A 14,499-nucleotide genomic window follows, 5' to 3' on the forward strand; every position below is an offset into this window, starting at 1 on the left:
AGTAAACCCAATACAATCCTATGATTCCGACTTTTCCACCAGACATTAGGAAATCCCCCAGCTTCTTCAGGAGCTGCCAAAACCAGAGGTTCCTGAATCACATAAGAAAATGTTCCCAAGAGCTCAACCATTTTCTTTCCCCAACTAGCAAGAAACACGAACTCTGACTAAATTTTAAGGAGGAGTTTCATGACATTTTCTGGTGAAGCTGTGTGTCTGGTGGTAGTTCATGCACTCATGCGAACAACCATTCCCGTGTCAGTCCCAGGGCTCTGCATCACCCTGTGTGACTGTCAGTACAACTAGGGCAGTGAAGAGGAAAAATCAAGCAACAGCAAGGGGACCTGCTACCTTTGGGCGTCTTCAGTTGGAAACAGGAAGCACCTCAGGGTACGATGCATAGGTTCTCCATTTCTTTCTACTGCATCCCTGCAAGGTAGAATAGGAGTCTGGAAAGGAGGCCAAAGGTCAGAGCATTTGCCGAGCCATGAGAGACCTTGAGTTCCATCCCCAACAACTGCAAAAAGGAACCTACCCACTCTCTTCAAAGGTGATCTTATTCTTAGACACAGATACCAGCAGAACCCACATTCAGGGTGTGAATGGTGGGTGGTCCTGATGTAAAGATAAGACAGTAAAAGTCCACTGGTCCTACAAATGAAAGTCTCAACATTCTACGAGAATATTAAGAAAGGAGACTCCACATAGTTGAAATAGCTCAGTTCGGAGAGGATAATGATCTAAAAGTCTCTGGTTAAATCCCAGGGTTTGGTAGTCTCTTAATTGACAGCTATGATACCTTCAATATTTGTATCTCACATCCTAAAGTATATACTATATAACTATATATGCATATATATAGTTATATATATATATAAAACTATAGATTTTACTGTTTTGAAAATTCAGTCAACGTAACGTGTGTTCATCTCATACCTTTGGTTGCCCATCCCACTAAGAACATCTGTAAAGTCTTAGTTGACATAGTATGAGCTTTATTTAAAGTCTTACTTAAAGCTTTATTTAAACCTAGGATATTGTTAGCTTTTAGGATTAAGAAGTCCAGTGTGCTATATGCTGTTGCATTTAGAATTTATTTCTACTTTGATGTTGTGTATGTGTGTAGAAGAAGTGTTTTTACCAGAAAAATTGTGAACAAAAAAAACTATAAAAAATAATTATACAGTGTTAGCACGTATGGTGAGCTTGGCATTTACAAAGAAGGTTTTTCAATAAGAACACTCTGGGTTTGCACTTTGAGTAAAGTCCAGTATGTGGAAAGAATTACTAGCCTGTAGAAGCTACTGGAGTAAGGGAATTTGTTTAACTCACTGAACTTTAAACAGTCCTAAGAATATCTTGAATTTTCTTGTTGATATTTCTTGAGTACGTGCTTTTTTCTAGAATTTTCATATCATACTTCTGTGTTGGTATTCATAAAAGATAAAAGAATTTTGGTACAATCTGCACCTAGTTAAATACATTTAACTTCTTTTTTTTTTTTAAATATTTATTTATTATGTACACAGTGTTCAGCCTCCATGCCTGCAGGCCAGAAGAGGGCACCAGATCTCATTACAGATGGTTATGAGCCACCATGTGGTTGCTGGGAATTGAACTCAGGACCTCCGGTAGAGCAGTCAGTGCTCTTAACCTCTGAGCCATCTCTCCAGCCCTACATTTAACTTCTTAATTCATGAAGAAGACAAACACAAAGTATTCCTTCTTACTGTGAATTCCTAAGAATTCAGCTGGTAGTTCTCTCCCGGAACCACACAATACAACGAAGTGTTTCTGCAGACCTTTCTAGCTGTGATCTCACTGCATCACAACTCGAAGATAGCACACCAAGGTAATTCTCCTGCCTTTGTACTCACAGAGGCAAGCAAGCACACATTATCAATTCTGTGTGCATCACTTTGCTAATTGTTCCTTTAAAATTAAGAAACCCTTCAATTCATTGTGTCCTGTTTTTATTGTAAAAATTGCACAATGAGTTGGAAGCCTAGTGCCACCGGACAACCCTCACTTGCCAGTTTCTAAAGGGGCAGATATTATGAACACCAGCAAAGGCCCATGTAAGGACGAAAAGGAAGTTACTAACCTCTAGGAACCTGGAGTCACCAATGCATTTTCTTGTTGTTACTTTTCTCCTGTAGTTCAAACACAACTTTGATCTGAACAAGCACTGGTGCTCAGAAACGCCAGAGCAGCAAAGGTGTTTGTTTGATTCGTTCTCATTTAAGTTTGTAAGTTTTGATTAGCTCTGTGGACAGTGACAGTAATTGATTCTTCAAAGATTCCAGGCCAGAGTGGGTAATAGCTTGAGTGCTGGGGTGTTACATCTTCACAAGGGTACCCCAAAACTGCTATTCCTTCCCTTAACCCTAAGAGGTATCACAGTCTCCCTTTCTGTTCTTTCGTCAGTTGGGATGTCCTGTTGGTTTTACTCAAGTGCTCCCAGCGTTCTGTTGTGTTTCTCCCTATCTTCAGTTGTCCTCCGTGTTCAGCGCCTACCTAGATCCCTGAAGCTGTGTGTCCTAGCTTGTCTCTCTGCTGCTGTGCTAAAACACCGTGACTAAAAGCAACCTGGGACAAAGGGCTTATACTTAGTCTGCCAGGTGACAGTCCATCATCTCGGGAAGCCAGGGCAGGATCCTGCTCAAGTCAGGAAGCGGGCAGTCACGAATTGAAGAGAAGCAGAGACCATGGAGGAAGCTGCTTTCTGACTTTTCCTCGCTCGATCCTTATGCAGTTTAAGCTCCCCTTCCCATATGTGACACTGTTCATAGAGGCCTGGACACGGTTATATCAATGAACAATTAAGAAAATGTCCACAGGCCAATCTATTGGAAGCAATTACTCAACTGAGATTCCCTTTTCTTAGTTGACAAAAACTACAATACTGTTTCCCTAGAGACTGGCGAACTTCTCTTTAGTACTATCACCTAGGTGTCCTATATTAGATTAATTAATCCAGAAGCTTATATTAAAAAAAATACAATAAAGTCTCTTTCAGAGTGTTTTTTGACGGTGCCTTTCTTCCAGCAGCCCTGGCCATTTGTATTCGCACTGAGCAAATAACAAATCAAGTCGCCTGGGTGGGAAAAAAGAGACGTTCCCACCATTTTGTGTCTTGTCTTGGGTGAAGGAATTCTGGACGACATGAAGAGAATCCAGCACTTGATTCCTTGCCAAGCGCAGTAGGAGATGCTTACTCAAAGTTCGCTCCTCGTGTAATAATATAGGTTCGTGATCTTTTCCTGGGTTTAGGGTCCTGCGTTCCAAGTATGCCAGTACATGGAGCAGGTTGGAAAACAGAATTCATTTTTAGTGAAGTACTAAAGACAGCCCTTCAGGAGCAGGGGGTGTAGCTCAGTGGTAGAGCGCATGCTTTGCATGCATGAGGCCCCGGGTTCGATCCCCGGTACCTCCACTCCAACTTTTGTTCTTAGATAATAACTTTGCAAGAGACATAGAATCTGGGATCACCGCCCCTAACGTTCTTCTGAGTGTGGTATTACTTCAACAAGGGAGCTGAAGACATCAAATTCAGTTGAGAGTTCCCTTGTAGTTGTGACAGTTGAGAACACTAAACAGCCCCAAAGCTGTTGCAGGCTCTTCTCCCCTCCCCTTTCTTTTTGTTCCACTTCCTCCCCTTCTCCCAACCTTCCCTCTTTTCTTCTTCCTTCTCCCCCTGCCTGCAGAGTGAATCAATCATTGATTTCATTTAGAAAACTATGCTCCCCAAACAGCAAGATTTCCTTCCATTTTTCCTAAAAGTTTTAAGTTTATACCCACAATCCATTTAGGTTTAATTCTCATATAAGATGTTAGAGTTCATTCATTCATTCATTTCCTCAGATGCCTAACTTGCCAGCACCATTTCTTAAAAGCCAATTTCCCTCAACAAAATTTCTTCTGCTACTCTGTATAAAAATAGTTGGGGAGGTAGTCCCGGGATTCAAGGGTCACGTGACACAAGGTTTTACCATGGCTTCCTCCAAGCCTCTGTCTCGCTTCTGGGAATGGGGCAAGAATATCGTGTGTGTGGGGAGGAACTACGCAGACCACGTCAAGGAGATGCGCAGCGCGGTGCTAAGCGAGCCTGTGCTTTTCTTGAAGCCGTCCACCGCGTACGCTCCCGAGGGCTCACCGGTGTTAATGCCCGCCTACTGCCAGAACCTGCACCACGAGGTGGAGTTGGGTGTGCTCTTGGGCAGGCGTGCTCAAGCCGTCCCCGAGGCCGCCGCCATGGACTACGTGGCCGGCTACGCTCTGTGCCTGGACATGACTGCCAGAGATGTGCAGGAAGAATGCAAGAAGAAGGGACTGCCCTGGACCCTGGCCAAGAGCTTCACGGCCTCCTGTCCTGTCAGCGCCTTCGTGCCCAAGGAGAAGGTCCCTGACCCTCACGCCCTAAGACTGTGGCTCAAGGTCAACGGTGAACTCAGGCAGGAGGGCAAAACTTCGTCTATGATCTTTTCCATCCCCTACATCATTAGCTACGTTTCCAAGATAGTAACCTTGGAAGAAGGAGATCTTATCTTGACCGGGACTCCAAAGGGAGTTGGGCCAGTTAAAGAAAATGATGAGATCGAGGCTGGAATAGATGGGGTGGTTAGTATGAAGTTCAAGGTGAAAAAGTCAGAATACTGAGTTGTTCTTAACGAGTGTCACGGGAGAAAGGAGACATAAGCAAGTGAAGTAACTAAATGTCAATCTTAATGAAAATCTAAAATGGGTCCTTAAAAATAAATAACGTGATTTTAAAAATTGGGGCAGAAATGAAAATGGGAATAACCACACTAAAGAATATTTAATGCTTCCCAAGAGGAGATGTGTTAAACTAAGCTCGGAAAAGTTGTAATTTTCTTCTCTGAAACTGAACTGAGTAAGACTTCTGTAAATTGTATCTCCATTAATGATGTTACCCTTTAGGAAAGCTGTTTATACACTCCAGTTGGTTCTTAATAGGGAAAGCTCTTCATCCCAAAATCAGATAAAAGTTTTGTTAAGCGAGCAATTGTTGAAGTCCTGCCTTGTTTACTTGGAGTGTATATATTGGGCTGTGACTTCTGAGTTTGGGAGGTAATCTTGAAATTGTTTTCCAAATAAACACGTTTCTTGTGTGAAAAAAAAAATAGTTGGGGATTTCCGTGTGATTTCATTTTTCTGTTCTGTTCTGTCCTATGTGTCCATGTTGCCACAATTACCACACAATTTTAGTAATTGCAGTTACTCAAACGTAGAAACAGAAACTAGCTAGATTGGTTCCGTGTTTTATGGCTTAGCAGAATTTCAGCTTTCTAGTTCCATACACGCTGGTCCTGTGTTACATCACGTAAGAGGATTTCAGCTGTTCTAATTCCATACACAGTTATTAGAATTATCATGACTTTCTACACACATTTTAGAATCATATAGTCAATATCTACAAAATATCTTGCTGGATTAAAAAAAAGTTGTAGTGAGGCTGGGAGGATGGCTTAGTGATGAAAATACGGGGCGCTTTTTCAGAGAACCCAGGTTCAGTGCTCAGCACCTACACAGAAACTTACAGCCTTGTAAATTCCAGTTCCAGGAGGTCCAATGCACTCTTCTGGCCTCTGTGGGCACCAGGAACAGACAGACATTCAGGCAATACACCCATATTCTCTCTCTCTCTCTCTCTCTCTCTCTCTCTCTCTCTCTCTCACACACACACACACACACACACACACACTGTTAGAATTATAGAATTCCGTGCCTTGAGCATTCTCATCAAGCACTCTATCGTTGACACACATACCTGACTCTTGCCGGACTTTGATAAGGATTTTACTAACCCTACTTATGAAGATCTTTGTGCGCCGAGTCATGCAAACAGCGGACACGGTGCTTTTGTTTCCTTAGACTTCTTTTTACAGTGCTGTCTACAGTGTTTGCTTTTCAGAGTATGTCATGTATGCTGTCACATACAAGTATTTCCCTTTTGTGAGAGATTCTATCTGAGGCTTCTGCCCCTGCCCCCACGTCTTAGTCAAGTGCGGTCAGGCACCATACTGTTGGACCCTAATCCCAGTCCTGTCAAGACGTTTTAGTTTATTTTTCTTCCAGGAGCTTCATAGAATTTGATCTTAAATGTGGTAGACTTAACCCTTATTTTTAGTTGATTTCTTATCTTCCAACACTTCTCAGAACAATCATAGGCTCCTTTTCAAAAAATTTCTGACTCCCTTTTGAGCCTCATCGGCAGATCTGTAAGAAGGGAGATTCTGAAGACCCACTTCAAGATTCTATTTTGGGATTTTCCTTGAAGGGGCGCTGGGATCTGCTGCCTTGCAGAATGTGACAACGGTGGGAAGAATAGCCTGAGAGCTTTCGTGTAGAACACCTTTCTCTGTCTAGATCAGACAATTCAAAAATTAAAAAAACAAAATTTCATGGGGTCAAGCTAGAACACTGGAACGCCAAACTAAAAGCAAAGGTGTAAACTATAGTAAGGAGCAGCACTCCAACAGTACCTACCGGCGGGGGTGTAGCTCAGTGGTAGAGCGCGTGCTTAGCATGCACGAGGCCCTGGGTTCGATCCCCAGCACCTCCATTGGGGAGCCTTCCATCACTTGGTGTGGTAGTTACTTTCTTTTCTTACACTTCTCATGTTTTGTGCGCTCCTAGCTGTGCTTCTCCCACTCAGAGATTCATCTCTTCAATGGCACCTCATTTTCCATAACATGACTGCTTCTCCGCAAGGAAATAACCTTGAGACCGTGTATAACTGCGAACTCAAGATCTCTTGAAAGCAGAGAAGCAGGAAGCAAGTCAGCCTAGAAGTCTCATTCCCCGGTGTGATTTCTCATTATTAAGATACCAGGAAGAAAGAGACCGAAAGAAGGGAGAAAAGACTTTTGGAAAATTCCTTTAGCCTTCACTGTCCCCTCATCCTGTCCTGATATAATGAGTAGACCTACAGGCAGAAGAAAATCCCCACGAGTTTTATTTTCCCCACCCCGACTTGATACTTGGTGGATGTAAAAAGTCAACCTAACCCGTCTCGGAGCCCTCATCCCGGCTTTTCTTGACCTGTCCCAGGGGCCCGCTTCTCCTTCGCCTCCCCAAGGTCGCAATTGAACAGGACTTTCCCGACACGTATCCAGACTCCGTGAACCAGTCTTTTCCCTGGGGCACCAGTCTTTAGGAGGCTGCCCCAAGAAAAGAGTCTTCCCACATCTTCAGCTGAGAGTTTTCCGCGATGGGAGGAAAGGTTGGTCTCCTAATGTTTATGGCAGTAGCCTGAAATGAAAGAAAGATAAAAGTCCCGAAGTGTTGGAAATAGTAGGAAATATCTCTTTGTACTTCTGCGCCAGCTGCGGTTCGAGAATCTGTTCGGGAGTTTGGGACTAGGACTGAGGAGATTATTGCAAAAGTTTAATTCACTTTTAAGTTCTCCCTCGGGATCTGAAATGCTTCCCTTGTATTTCTGTGTGGGTCTCAGAAGCAAGTACAGCACTTCCCGAGTGAAGGCTGCCCCACCACAATCCCTTTGGCATGTTTGAATGGGAATGGCGAAGGCTTCTCTGATCCTAGTGCAAATATTTACAGTGTGTGCCTATACAGGTGCTACTAACGATGGATCAGTGTGTGCAAAAACTAGCAGCTGCAGTTTGCTCCTCCAGGGTGTTTACACCAGAGGCTGCCTGCCTCCAGACACTTTCTACCAAGGCTAGCTGACTCTCCCCTTGTGCTGTTCCTAAACTACTCGGTGAGCCTCCGTTGTTGAGAAGATGTGCTCCATCAAAGTAAGCACAGCCCAGGGCATCCCAACTTTTCTGCACGTGTGTCTTTCCCTCACTACTCTTGGTCAGCCCCTCAGGAGTCAGCTTCTCAAGCCAAATGTATCAAAGTTCCCTGGTCGTCTTTCCTGGTTCTTTTCTTTTGTGCTGCTATCTTAGCAGTTCTGCTGGGCTGATGGCCTGAAGCTGTGATTTGGGACACTGGTGTGAAGATGTGAGAATTTTGCAGTTTAAAAATACTGGGGATTAGGCTGGAGAGATGGCTCAGAGGTTAAGAGCACTGCCTGCTCTTCCAAAGGTCCTGAGTTCAATTTCCGGCAACCACATGGTGGCTCACAACCATCTGTAATGAGGTCTGGTGCCCTCTTCTGGCCTGCAGGCATACACACAGACAGAATATTGTATACATAATAAATAAATAAATATTAAAAAAAAAAATACTGGGGATTACCAGGAGGTCCAGCCTGTGGCCACTGGATTTGGCATTATCCATGCCGAGGCCCCAAGATTCCCATATTGAGTTATTCCCTTCTCTTGGGAAGAGTGTCCAAAGTGTTGGTTCTCTGGAGATGTGCAATGGTCAGAGTTGTGTAACACTTACAAACCTAATTCCCACAGGTTTTAATAGCTTGGGAGAGTCCCTAAAGTTTGCTGTCCATCAAAATGGAGAAATTGCCCAGCATACAGGCCTCTCCCTGAGGCAGGCAGATCTCTGTGAGTTCAAGTATGTAATGAGTTCCGGGCTAGTCAAGTTCCCGTAGACCTTGCCTTACAAAGACAAGGTGATAAAGAACAAGGTGGGAAGGGTGGCCTTGCGACTTGGCAGAACGCAGAATGGGCCACAGTAATGGTCTCTGCTTTAAATCCTTGGTCCCGTTCAGGAAAGGAGACTCAAAAAAACCGAAGTTCATTCTTCTGTCTTTGCCCCAAATCATTTAATCAGCAGAATGTGACAGGGGTAGACAGAGTTGCCCAGGGAAGGAGTTCTGTGGTTTTCATTGGTTAAAACTCTGAAAAGGAAACATTTCTACTTCACTCTGACCCTTTAGGAATGATAACACACTGCTGGTTTCTCCAAACACAGGAAATCTGGTTCCATTTTAGAAGCTTGATGTCTCCAACACTGTACTAGAAGAGACTGTGTCTTAGTTGGGGTTTTTATTGGCATGATGAAATATCGTAACCAAAGCAAGTTTGGGGGTAAGCCTTCCCTTGAAGGTTTCTTCACAAGGGGTTTCAGGGGGAAAAACTACCAAAGTTTCTTCAACTTCAAAATTTTTTTTATTTTTAAATTAAATTTAATTTTATAATTAAATGATTTTCTCCGGGGCTGGAAAGATGGCTCAGTGGTTAAGAGCACTGCCTGCTCTTCCAAAGGTCCTGAGTTCAATTCCCAGCAACCACATGGTGGCTCACAACCATCTGTAATGAGATCTGGTGCCCTCTTCTGGCCTGCAGGCAGAGTACTGAGAATACTGTATACATAATAAATAAATAAATCTTTAAAAAAATGATTTTCTCCTTCTGGTGCTGGGAAGTATCCTGCCTTCCACTGTCTAAACAAATGACACTCTTCCTTATTAGGGAAGTGAACCTAGGTCTACCAATGTATATCTCCAAAGCCCAATGGATGACTTTGCATGAGAGACAACAGGCTTTTATTTTAAAAGAACAAAATCATGTAATTGTAATTCTTCATAAAGTGCCTTCAAAGAAAGGTAGATTTGTGAAGAAAGTCATAGAAAACACAAAGCAGATAAGGTTAGACTGCCTTAGGCCAGCCAGCACTGAGGTAGCAACTGCTCTGTCCTGGAACGGAGTTTAGATTCCTGTACATGACTGCCAACCTCCACAGAATCCCAAGTCTCTTTCCTATGATGTTAATGAAAATGAATTTAAGTAGGTTTTTTTAAAACTAGTGAAAAATGTTATTGGTGCTGGGTGTTGGACATAGGACTTTGAGCCGACCACTGAACTTCACCCCTAGGCCTCTCTTTACCTCTTATTTTGAGACAAGATCTCACTAAGTTCTCTAGACTGGCCTTGACTCACTCAGTAGCCCAGGCGGATCTTGAGTTTGCAAACTTCTTGTCTCAGTCTCCAAAGTGGCTGAGATTATAGGCCTGTACCACCAAGCCTAGCTAGGTAGGGTTTCATTAATGGCTTAGTACGCTGAACTTAAGGTTGTTCTGGTGAAAGTGGGAAAAATCAAAGATATTCAATTCTGGCCCTTCTTACTCAGCTATTGGGGAGATTTATGTGAGATGAATTCAGAAGAATAGTGTGGAGGGGTAGACTTCGAGAAATTATTCTGCACATAAAATTTGAACCGTTCAGATTATAGGGCCAGATCACTGATTTCAGCCCAGAGCTGAAACCACCTGGAGTTCCCGTAGATGAGCGAGTTTGACCTCATCTCTACTCGTACAGACATTTTTTTCCCCTTCTGAATTTGAAAATCATAGCATTCCTTCAGAGAAGTCATTCTCTCATTCTCTCAGGCCTGGATGTTGACTGTGCGTCCCCTGCCTTGTTTGTCTGAGACAGTTATGTGTAGCTCAGGTTTGCCTCCAACTCACTCTGTAGCAAAGGATGACCTCAAATTCCCTGATCCTTCTGCCTCCACCTCTCAAGCGTTAGGATTTCAGGTATATGCATCCCCATCTCTTCCTATACTTTTGGCAATTGGTTCCAATCACTGTCAACCGTGAATGAGGGACTGAAGTGGGAGGAGGGGAAGTAGGTGTTTTCTCCCCATTCTAGAGTCACACAGTTGACAGAGGCACGGCCAAGCATTTTCAAAGATGAACGGCGCAGCACCCCCTTCATTGTGCGGCAATCGAACCCGGGACCTCTCGTACTGAAGGCGGCACTACACCCCTGAGCTGTACTGCCTGCGTGTTTCCTTTCCTAGACTCCAGAAGACTGCGAACTGGGGGCTGCAGGAATACAGCCCTGTATGTGTGCTGACGGGGCAAGGCTTGGAGGTGCCAGGAACTAGCCTTGGAATAAATACGTTCAAAGACTGCCCAGGGATAGATTTGCTTTAGATATGAGTAAGAAAAAAAATGTGACTAAAGACATTTTAAAGATAGAAAACTTGGATATTTTACTGAGGTATGTACACTGTTGATGGAAAGAAAGACAATGTGAAGTCCAAAATCACTTTAGTCCCCATAAGCTTAGCCTGTAGTCCACCGCTGAGCCACACAAACAGACTGATCTACTGAGCAGCGAATGTGATTGGTCTCAATTTTAGTTGTTCTGAGGCTTGATAGGAAAGATTTGGATTCCTGATTTCCAAAATAAAACCCAGACTCAGTTCTTTTTCCACCTGCACGCTTGCCATTAGTTGTGGATGCTCCATTAAAAGACATCCTTCTTCCTTCCCCTTTGTCAGTCCATGCCAAGGTCTGTTCCTGTGACTCTTTGAGATCCCTTCCGCCCATAAGGAGGGCACCAGAATGTGCTCTGTGTCAACATTTTTCTTTTGGTTGTCATTAATTCTGTGCACAAAATTGTCAACAAGACAAAAGATACTGGAGAAAAATCACAGTTTATCTACTGCTATGTATCAAACTACTGAAAATCAGGAGATTGTAAACAATACACACTTGTTTCATATGCTCACAACCGTCTGTGTTGAAATTTAGGGCATGGCCACACTGAGCATTTCCTGTGTAGTTGGGTTGGGCTTCACTCATGTGGCTGGAGCCCCATTGCTGCACTGTGTGTGTGTATGTGTGTGTGTGTGTGTGTGTGTGTGTGTGTGTGTGTGTATATACTAGGCCTTCCTCCTTTTATGCTCTATCTTAGGGTTTCTCACAGTTGATGGTCACCTACTATTCAGATTTGTTTTGAGGATATTACTCACTCAAAAGTTACTTCACAATCTCCAAGAAAGGTTTGTCTCCTTAAGTTAAAAAGTGACAGAAAGCTCTCATTCTTACCTGTAGAAGTGAGGTTCCAGGAGGTCTCCAGCATCACACCTTTGTAGAGACTCTTCTGGGAAGGATCTAACAAAGCCCACTCTTCGTGAGTGACGCTCACATGCACGTCCTCAGAAATAATAAACACCTGAAGCTTATCTCAGTCAGAAATTAGGGACTGAGAACACTTGAGGCAGTCTTGGGCCAAAAGTTAAATTCACCAATGGAAAGAGACATGAAGAGAGGAAGAGAGAGGGAGAGAGAGGTGGGGAGACAGGAGAGCAGAGATGGGGAGGGGAGGGGAAACTGAGAAAGAACTCAATTTTTGTTTGAACAAGAACTGGTATTTTCATTTTGCTTTGGGCATACACAGGCTGTGGGCCCAGTCATATTAAATCAACATTCATAATATTCTACTACAACAATTTTTGGACATTTCACTAAAATCCATGTGCGAGGTCTACAGACTTTTTCTAAATTTCAGATACTCATTCTTAGTTCTTTATATGAAATTATGACTAGAATAATAAAGATAATGCTGAGTGGGAAAATCCCAGTGGAATATCTAATTTGGAAAACTTTTAACAAATCAAAACCAAACAAACAGAATCAAAAAACCCCAAATAACAACAAAACCCAAACACTTCTAATAAACACCCACAAAGCCTGGACGGCACTGACTCACCTTTTGCTTTTTCCTGCAGTGGTGCCTGTGTTGGGCCTAGTGCTTCAAATTTGGTTTGTTTTTTGTTTTTGTAAAGCCTTGGGTTGATGATAGTTATGGACATAGTAGGGTGTGTGGTAGGACTGGTAGTAAAACATCATAAACCCAACTTTTAAAAGCTGAACTATCCAGAGTCTACTTTGAGGCTCTGCTGGGATTTGAACCCAGGATCTCCTGTTTACTAGACAGGCGCTTTAACCAGCTAAGCCACAGAGCCCTTATGAAGCAAGGTGGTTTCGTCCTAAGAGAGAGTATAGGTAGGCAGTGCTGCAGACAAACACTGTAAGTACCTGAAATTAGAATAGTGTTGTTCCTCGTGTACAGACGACTGGGGGACAGTGACAGCTCAGCTTCCTTGGAGATGCTGTGTGATAGCTTCCTGTCGAGTTGGCTGGGCCCTTTGAACCGTGCTGACTGAGCGCTGCTTCTCCTCCTTTTCAGAGTCACAGATATCTGTGCACCACACTCTAACTTTGCCTTATCAGTGCCTGCACAGTTGAAACAATAAGGCTGGGCTTTGTTTGTCAAGCTCATTACTGAATTACAAATATCTTCATCACTGAGCCCTGAGCTGGATCATCACTATTTCAAAAACAAAAAAGTAACGGAAGGAAGAGAGGGTGGAACGGAGAGGAAAAGACAGCGTTACTGAGTTAGAAAAATCCTTTCAAAATCAAGCTATAGTATTCCTGGGTGAAGACTTGAGCATCAGCCTACTACATGATACCAAATAGTACAGGGGATTGTTGGATTAAACATTCGGAATTCCCATCTCACAGAAGAAAGATCTCACAATCTGATGTGTAAAGTTGGCCTTAAAAACCGGCTTTGCCAAGTCTTAGGAATGAACCAAGAACCTTCAGGTCTTAGCCACAGTGCTCTCCCCACCGGAAAGAGCTTTTATTTCATTTCTTGTTGTCAGTTTTCCTTTCCCTCCCCCCCCCCCCCTTGTCTTTTTCAGTGTATCAACTGTTTGCTGCCCCGACCTTCCCCATGGGAACGCCCCGAAGGCCTCAGTGCTGACGAGAGCGCTCCCTGGCGGTGCGGAGAGGATGCCTGGATGAGAGAGTGGGACAGGAATCCCACAGGCCTTGGGGATTGAGACAACTCAGAAAATTAAGAAAACTGAAGAAAAACTTCTTGAGGATCATTTTTCTATTAATCTAGGACTTTAGTCATTCACAATCTTCTAAATTCTGAGGGTTCACCGTCAGTACAACTTTGCTGAAAGAAGATATATAAACATTACCAGCTTGAGCATCAGTCACCAAATTTCAAACTTACACAAAAATAACCAATACAAAAAAATACCCTAAAAAAATTAAAAATGACATTTTTTTTTATTCCAACCAGAACTGGAACTCACTCTATAGAGCAGATTGGCCTCAAACTCAGTGATCTGCCCACCTCTGCCTCCCGAGCACTGGGATTAAAAACCTGCCCCACCACTACCCAACTCAAGATTTTATCATTTATTTATTTGTTTGTTTGTTTATTTATTTTATTTATCTTGGCTTTTCCAGACAGGGTTTCTCTCTTTGGAGCCTGTCCCGGAATTGCTCCTAGACCAGGCTGTCCTTGAACTCAGAGGCCTGCCTGCCTCCCGAGTGCTGGGATTAAAAGGATGAGCCACTGTTGTTATTCAAACGAGCAAACAAACAAACAGTATTCCATGATATGGTATTTAAATCTTGTTTAATTTCAGCAGTCAGAGAAATGTTTTTAGACAGATGGCAAATGATTTGGAGTGACTTCCCCTGATGTTTAATTAATACAAGAAGTTACCAGTATTACCCCAGAATTCATTTAGAGTCAATGACGGTTCAAAGTAATTGAAGAGCCAACCGTGTGAATCTATACGGCCCAACATTAGATGAGGAGACTGTTCTTAAGACGTTAAGAAACAGTAATTCATGAAAGTATGAGGTAAACTCTTTGAACACATACTGCTAGTGAGTGTAAAATGTAAGCAGAAGATCGTTTGTGGAGACTTTGAAAGTGTCCTGTTTTTGAGTAGTGATAGTGTAGGTATCACCAATAGTGAATTCTTCCTACATAGAGAAGACCAAGC

At 43.1% G+C, this 14,499-nt stretch overlaps 1 protein-coding gene and 3 non-coding genes across 4 annotated transcripts; 3 read left to right on the forward strand and 1 right to left on the reverse strand.

The window, feature by feature from the left end:
• The first annotated feature begins 3,364 nt into the window (after positions 1-3,364).
• On the forward strand, positions 3,365-3,436 carry Trnaa-ugc. The gene has a single exon. It is a non-coding gene; the product is annotated as a tRNA-Ala (tRNA).
• A 545-nt stretch (positions 3,437-3,981) lies between these two features.
• On the forward strand, positions 3,982-5,136 carry LOC121443960 (acylpyruvase FAHD1, mitochondrial). The gene has a single exon (XM_041645718.1). The coding sequence runs from the start codon at positions 3,994-3,996 to the stop codon at positions 4,657-4,659; it is 666 nt and encodes a 221-aa protein (XP_041501652.1). The 5' UTR covers positions 3,982-3,993; the 3' UTR covers positions 4,660-5,136.
• Positions 5,137-6,514: 1,378 nt separating this feature from the next.
• Trnaa-agc lies at positions 6,515-6,586 on the forward strand. The gene has a single exon. It is a non-coding gene; the product is annotated as a tRNA-Ala (tRNA).
• Positions 6,587-12,571: 5,985 nt separating this feature from the next.
• Trnat-agu lies at positions 12,572-12,645 on the reverse strand. Its single transcript has one exon. It is a non-coding gene; the product is annotated as a tRNA-Thr (tRNA).
• Positions 12,646-14,499: the final 1,854 nt, after the last annotated feature.

Source organism: Microtus oregoni, unplaced genomic scaffold, assembly GCF_018167655.1.
Source record: "Microtus oregoni isolate MIOR12 unplaced genomic scaffold, Mior012 000115F_ref0000277, whole genome shotgun sequence".
NCBI lineage: Eukaryota > Metazoa > Chordata > Mammalia > Rodentia > Cricetidae > Microtus > Microtus oregoni.